This window comes from Entamoeba nuttalli, assembly GCF_000257125.1.
Source record: "Entamoeba nuttalli P19 unplaced genomic scaffold asmbl_5044, whole genome shotgun sequence".
In the NCBI taxonomy this organism is placed as follows: domain Eukaryota; phylum Evosea; order Mastigamoebida; family Endamoebidae; genus Entamoeba; species Entamoeba nuttalli.
Window position 1 is genome coordinate 1 of NW_008577208.1, and position 7,417 is coordinate 7,417.

Below are 7,417 nucleotides of genomic sequence, written 5' to 3' on the forward strand. Positions count from 1 at the left end.
TAAGTGACACTAATAAAAACAACTTGAAACAAATTCATAAATAACAAAGAGGAAAATTCTTAAAGATTTGAAAAAAAAACTAATGTGGATGAGTGGATATTGTTTGAATAATAATTAAATACGAATAAATTTTCAATAACACAAATAATAAAATGAAAAACTAAATAAGAAAGAAAATGAAATAGAAGAAAAAAAGAATTGAAAAAAGAAAAGAAAATTAAATAAATTCGGTTTTTTGTTCAATAATTCAACAAATAAAATAATTAAAATAAAAATCAATTGTACAAAAATTGAATCAAAATGAAAAGAAAAGTAATAAATTCATAAATAATGAATATTAAAGAATTTTAATTTCTTTTGGAAAATTCTAACTAACGCCATTTAAAAAGAAGCAGAAAAAGAACATAAACTATATAATTCACTTTGACTGAAATGAGTGTTGAAAACTATCCTCTAAAAGACTTTCACTACCCACGCAAATATGAATTAAATAAAGAAAATCCATACCTTCAGCCAGAAATGCCACAAGAAGCATTTGATAAATTATATGACAATTTAAAGAAAATGGCTGTAGCTCATTTAAGTAAGTATGATCCAGAACATGCACCAATCTATCAACAAGCATACTTAGATGCAGACAACTTGTTTGACCCACAATACAAAATAATTCTTAGAGACTTTTTTGCAGGACTATTTAATCCTGAAGCACCAATATTTAAACAAACAGTCAGAAATATTGTTGGTAAATTATGTAGTGCAATGAGATTCTATGAAGAACGTAAAATGTATAAAGATGAGTTAGATAAAATTGAAATTAAAAATCCAATGTTTATTGTATCTTTACCTCGTAGTGGTTCAACTTATCTTCATAACTTATTATCTACTGATCCTCGTGCAAGTGGTATTCGTTTTTGGGAACATCTCTTCCCAGGAAGTAAAACTATGAACAGAGAAGCAAGAAGACAAATGATAACAGATATTTTAAATCAAGTTCAAGAAGAATCTAAAGAAATAAATAAAGTACATAACCTTGATAGTGTGGATCGTTTTGAAGAAGAGGCTTTCTTTATGGAAATGATTGGACAATGTTTCATTATGACAGGCGCACTTCCAAGATTGGAACAATATCGTGTTCATTTATACGAACTTGATTTTCATTATGTCTATGAAGCTCTTATGGATGAATTAAAAATGCACTTAGTTGAATTTCCATTAAAAGGTGATGACGGTTATTTATGTTTGAAAGGAGTTAATCATTTTGCAACAATGGCTCCTATGTTAGATGTATGTGGAAGAAAAGAATATAATGCTAGATTTATTTGGATTCATAGAGAACCAATTGAACAAATTAAGTCAATGGTTATATTAATGAATGTTGCTAAGGGAAGATTTGAACATGACTTAGGTAAAGATGATATGGTATGGTTAAATGAAAATGTAATCAAAGTGAATGAAATTATTTTGAGAAATTCTATTGCAGCACGTGATGAGTATATCCGTCAAGACCCAACAAGAGCAAAACAATTTTTTGATGTTGGTTTTATTGAAGCAGTAACAAAACCAAAAGAAACAGTAAAGAAAATTTATGACTATTTTGGCATTGAAATAACTCCAGAAGCTGAGAAACAATTAGAACTTACAATCAAAGAAGGAGATCCTCAAAGAAAACATGGAAGAAAACCACACGATGAAAGTTTATATCATTTTGATGAAGACAAAATCAGAGAACAATATAAATTCTATTATGAACGATTTGGACAATATATGCCAAACTTTTATGGTAAAAAATAAATGATTTATTTCCTTTTCTTATTATAGATTTATTTTTCTATTAAACCAAAACTTGTCTTAAAATGATCTAAAAAATTTTAATCAATGAGCGGAACTATGATTTATTCATCAAGTATTTGTGGTCTTGAAATGAGAACACATACAATTCACTTAAAAAATTTAATAGAAATTTTAACTAAAAAAGAAGTAAAAGTTATCTGTGTTGATAAAGATCCTGAAGCTAAAAAATTTATGTTTTCCAAAACTGAATTAAGAGGGGTATTTCCATTATTGTTTCATAACGATAAATTTATTGGAACATATGAAGATGTTGTAGATTTGTCTGAACAAGGACTTCTCTTACAACAACTGAATTAACATATTAAACTAAAAAATCATTCGTTCATCTTTACCGGTTGTCTACTTTTTCTTTCTTCCTCTTTTTTTCGGTAGGTCAGTTGGAATAATTGATTCTTGGGGTGTTTGCATTGTCTCAATCTTCTTTTGACAATTTTGCAATTCTTCATCTGTATTTTTTAAATCAGCACATAGTGCATTAAACCGTTCCTTTTGTTCTTCAATCCGTTGGGTAAGTATTAATTCTTTCTGTTTTAGATGTTCAAGTTCACTATAATCAATAGTGTCATGAACCTTTGTTTGTTCTTTCAAATCCTTTATTGCTTGAAGTATTTTCAGGATTGATTCCTTTTTCTGTTTTAATTCTTGGTCAGTTTTTTCAGCTAATATCATTGCATCTTCAAAATTTTTTAATATTGATTGGATTTGTTGGTTCCAATTCTTTTTCGCTTGATATTCTTTTTCATGTTGTTCTATTAGATTTTTCTTTTTTTGCTCAATTTTATTCTTAAGACATTGATGTTCTTGACTTATTTGTTTCCACTCATTTTCAACTTGTTTCTTTTTATCTAAAAAATTGAAGACTTCATTTTTTAGCACTTTCAGTGTTCTTTCCATTACATCTCTTTTTTTCTTTTCATCTTTTAACAGTCTTTTATATTATTTTTTTTCTATTCATATTAAAATCCTCTCAGAAAAAAAGACAACATAAATAATATCCACAATCATGAAAGGTTAATAAAAATGTACTCATTCAGAAGATAAGAAAGCCTTTTTTTAATTTATATCTTTTCGATAATAGCATACCAGTTATCTCGTTCATACCCACATGACACTAATTTGCAATCTTTTACTTTTTCAATGACTTGTTCTAATTCTCCCTTAATAAAAACATGATAATATCTTTGATATACTTCTTCTGGTTGATTTGGGTTGTTTGGGTCTTTTTTCTTTGATAAATGCCAAGCAACCATCAAGTCTTGTCCTTCTTCATTTTCAAATTTTTTCTGTTCTTTTGCCCAAACAGTAATTAAAGCTCTTCCACCAACTTTAATTGTTCTTATAATTTCTTGAATTGCTGAAACTCTTCTTTCAAAAGTAGAAAAATGATGAACAACGGCAATGCTAATTGCTGCATCTCCAGAATTCGATTTTACTGGAACACGTAACCCATCAGCCTGTACATTTTGACTCTTTTGATTATGGACAGCTTCCATTAACAAATTATGACAAGGGTCAAATCCTATCACAGTAATATGAGGATTAATATTATGATATTTCCCATTTCCACTTCCAATATCATATACTATTGAGTGATTTTCTAGTCCATTAAGAAACTCTTCTACTTTAGGCCATCCCTTGTATCTTGTTTGTGAAAAATGTTGGGCTATAATTTCATATACTTCTCTAACATTCTTTGATTCAATTTCAGGTAACTTTTCATTATCCATGGTTATTTCTTTTAATTATTTCTTTTTAGGTTTTATATTTTCAAGTTCTATAATTTATTATTCTTTTATGTCTATTTAATCTCTATTACTCGGTTAATATTCATACATATTATGCAAGTGTATGTCCCAATGCGTTACTATCAACTCTAAGTAAATTTTGAATAAACACAGGCATTTTGCCTATTCCTTAAAAAATAGCAAATAATAAACAACAAGTCGTCAAGTAAAAGTTTTGAATTTATTCAACTAAATTTCTTTGTTAAGATGGACTAGTAATGAATATTTAAAATAGAATTGTTTAAGACAAACAACAATATTTATAATAATAATTATTATTCTTCATAAGAATAATAAATGAGCTATTGGCTTAATAAATATAAGTAACTTACTGATAAAACTAAAGTAAATAAGGTTATAGAGATAAGAGATTATTAATTAACTAAAAGGGAATATATAAACAAAGAACAATAAAAGAAGATTTACATTAATATGTTACTTTTTTGTTATTGATATATTTTTTGAAAATATAACAAAAAAAGAAAATAAGTTTTTTTAACCCTTTTGTGTTTTTTTTTATTGAGGAAAAAGTAACTTAAAAATATTAAACAAATGAATTCTTTCCAAACTAACTCCCCTACACCAGAAGTATCACCATATTATATGAATAAATACCTTCATACAGAACAACCATTTCCTGATAATTATATTGAAGATTGGTTTTTAGGGGGTATGCGAGTGAATTATCATTTAGATGTGTTGCCACTAAAAGACATTGTAAGAGAGTCATTGGCATTATCACAACAAATATCAACAGTAATTATGTATATATGTATCTTTCTTCTTACTGCACATGAAATGCTTCCAGTTAGAGGAGTTTATGTAGCTGATATTATTTTACTATCTATGTGTTTCTTATCATGCATTCCATTAAAAATATCACCAACAGTGTTTTGTGGATGGAGATCAATTATTATATTTGGGACAGTGTGGGGATTAGTTCCAGTAATATCAACAATAACAACAGGTTATTATCCTGATAGTATTTATATATTATCAACAGTATTATTTATTATTCATATTTGTTTCTTTGACTATGGATATATTAATAATTATGTTGATGAAATTAATGGAGTTTTATCATATAATGCGGTGTTATTAGCATCTATTGTATTAGCATCTATACTACCAAAGAATGCGATGGTATTTCCATTAATTAGTTTGTCTATAATATTATTTGAATTTAACCCATTATTTAGACATTATCTATTAGTTTGTTAAAATATTAAATCTTTATTTTATAATGTCATATTTCTCTAATACTTTAGAAAAAATCTAAAAATATGTATTTTTTGTATTCCATTCTTCTTTTTATTGCAACATTTTGTTTCTGTTTTATGCTTTCAGTTTGGGTTTCAATAGTTTATTTATTCTGTGTTTCTCTTGGTACTTATGTAGGACCTAAATTTTGGTTAAAAATCCAGTCATTAAAAACGTTTGTTTAATTTCTTCATTCTTTAAAATAGAAGAATTATAAAGATATTTATTTTTGCAGTGAAGTTAGCGGTGCTTGGGATGAGGCTGTACCATCTACACAATAAATTTTTGAGTATTCAAATTGATATGTAAATTTGAATGTTTTGATTGAATAGCAAAATTTATTAAATTTGTTTTTCAAGAATACAGAAGATAAATTAACTTATTTTGATTCCTTTTGTATATAGTTTGATTTTTTTTCTTTAAAATTATTGTAAAAGGTTTATAATATACAATAAGTATTTATTTTGTTTTATACTTTTAAATGATAATGTTTATTAGAAAGAGGAATATATATTACTTCGCATTATTTATAAAACTAATTGTTTATAGAAAAGTTAGTTTATCTTTATTTTTAAATAAATATAAATAATAAAAATTGTTCCAATGTAATATACATTATTCTTTTGTGTAAAAAAGTTAATTCTCATAACAATACATTATTATTTCAAAGGGAATTATAAAATAAATTTTATTTATATCGTTTATTTAAGAATAACATTATTGTTATTCCATTTTTATTCTTCAATTCATAATAAAAAATTTCCTTTTAAATACAAAAATAGAGTAAAATTCATTAAAATCAAATATTATCATTTTCTTATAATTTTTATTTTTAATATTTAAATGTATTAGATTTCAATTTTAATTTATAGACAGTCAGACAAAATATTTGACTTTGATTTAATAATTCTTTTTTTTTTTACTTCTTTTGGGTTTATCTATCAATAATGTATCAATCGTCTATTTCTAAGTTTAATCACATCTTTAATGAAATTAAGCAAAGATGTAATAATAAGTTTTTATTTTGATTATAAACTTCAATACTCTGTTAAATAAAAAATAAATTTTTTTTACATCTACTATTTTAAGAACATCTGTGCGAGAAAAAAATCGCAGAGATAAGAATCTATTAACAAAAATAGAAATTTCAAAAATATTCTTTTTATTGGAATATTTTTAAAAAGAAACAGTTATGAATCTAATTATTTTTAAATTTCCTTATTTCACTTATAGTCATTAGTTTGTCCCTTTTTACAATTCAAATTTTTATCCTTTTTAAAACAATATTTAATTATGTTTAGGTTCTATCTTTATTTGTTTGTAAACAAAAATTCTTTATTTCAAGTTATTTCAAATAATATAATTATTTAAAGGATTTTTTAGTTTTTCTTATAACAACTTTCTTTTTCTCTAGTTTTAAAGTATAAACAACAAATATTTGAAGACATTCTTCACTATTCTTAATAAAGGTTAATACATACAAATTATTTTTATAAATTTTAAAATAAGAAGTTGTAGAATTATTTTAATAAAGTTTATTGATACTGTTTTTTTTATTCATTAATTCTACTAACAAATTTTTATTAACAATTTTTTATAACAAAAAAATAAGTAAAATAAAAAAAAACTAAAAAAATAAAAATTTCATTGAATGCAACAGAGCACAAATTCATTATTATCAAGACTTTTGGATGATGAAGATGACTTTGGTAAGGATGGACTTGATTCTTCATTGTATTTTGGAATGCCAGGAGATGAAATTGATGCACCAGGAAATGATGCACTAAACGGTAAACCAGAAGATATTGGAAATCATTTTGAACGTGCATTTTCTGTTCCTATGCAAAATGATTTTTTAGCACCATTCATCACACCAGAATCAGCAAGTTATTCATTTTTAACTCAGTCATTTGACCAATGGAATAATTCTCCTTCAATTAAAGCAATAAATTCACCAAGTACTAAAACAACAACTATTCCAATTGAAAGTCATTCACCTGGAGTTTGTAATTTACGTGCATCTCCACGAGTTCAAACATTAATTAATACTCCTCCAGCATATAAAAAACCAATTCCAAACATTCAAGGTAAATACTATAAAAGCCCTAAACAATCAAATATTTTATCAACTGTAATGCCTAAATCTCATACTGTAGCTGATCTATGTAAGGATCAACAAGGAAGTAGAAGAATTCAACAATTTTTAGACACAGCACAACCAAATGAAATAGAAGAATTATTTGAATTTATTATTAAAGACTCATTTGAATTAATGACTGATTTATTTGGGAATTATGTCATTCAAAAATTAATTGAATATGGTACTATTGAACATAAACATCAATTTATGGAAATGATTAAAGGACATGTTGTTGAATTATCTCTTCACACATACGGTTGTCGTGTTATTCAAAAAGCCTGTGAATTTATTAGTGGAGAAGAATTAGGGATTATTGCTGAAGAAATTAAAGGACATATTGTTGAATTTGTTGAAGACCAAAATGGAAATCATGTAATTCAAA

General features: G+C 25.6%; 4 protein-coding genes across 4 annotated transcripts in view; 3 read left to right on the plus strand and 1 right to left on the minus strand.

Moving 5' to 3' along the window:
• Positions 1 to 432: 432 nt before the first annotated feature.
• On the plus strand, positions 433 to 1,791 carry ENU1_118130 (sulfotransferase, putative; the record flags this gene model as incomplete). Its single annotated transcript, XM_008859743.1, has 1 exon — positions 433 to 1,791. The coding sequence occupies one exon, from the start codon at positions 433 to 435 to the stop codon at positions 1,789 to 1,791; it is 1,359 nt and encodes a 452-aa protein (XP_008857965.1).
• Positions 1,792 to 2,190: 399 nt separating this feature from the next.
• Positions 2,191 to 3,578, minus strand: ENU1_118140 (methyltransferase domain containing protein; the record flags this gene model as incomplete). Its single annotated transcript, XM_008859744.1, has 2 exons — positions 2,191 to 2,779; positions 2,953 to 3,578. The coding sequence occupies 2 exons, from the start codon at positions 3,576 to 3,578 to the stop codon at positions 2,191 to 2,193; spliced, it is 1,215 nt and encodes a 404-aa protein (XP_008857966.1).
• A 609-nt stretch (positions 3,579 to 4,187) lies between these two features.
• ENU1_118150 (phosphatidylinositol N-acetylglucosaminyltransferase subunit C, putative) lies at positions 4,188 to 5,176 on the plus strand (the record flags this gene model as incomplete). Its single annotated transcript, XM_008859745.1, has 3 exons — positions 4,188 to 4,847; positions 4,904 to 5,070; positions 5,131 to 5,176. 3 exons carry the CDS (start codon positions 4,188 to 4,190, stop codon positions 5,174 to 5,176), a joined length of 873 nt encoding a protein of 290 aa, XP_008857967.1.
• Positions 5,177 to 6,546: 1,370 nt separating this feature from the next.
• ENU1_118160 (pumilio family RNA-binding protein) overlaps positions 6,547 to 7,417 on the plus strand; it is a gene marked incomplete at its 5' end in the record, with an annotated part of 1,462 nt that continues 591 nt past the window's right edge. Inside the window, one exon of the mRNA XM_008859746.1 lies at positions 6,547 to 7,417. This exon is cut by the window's right edge and continues 591 nt beyond it. Coding sequence (XP_008857968.1) covers positions 6,547 to 7,417 — 871 coding nt within the window.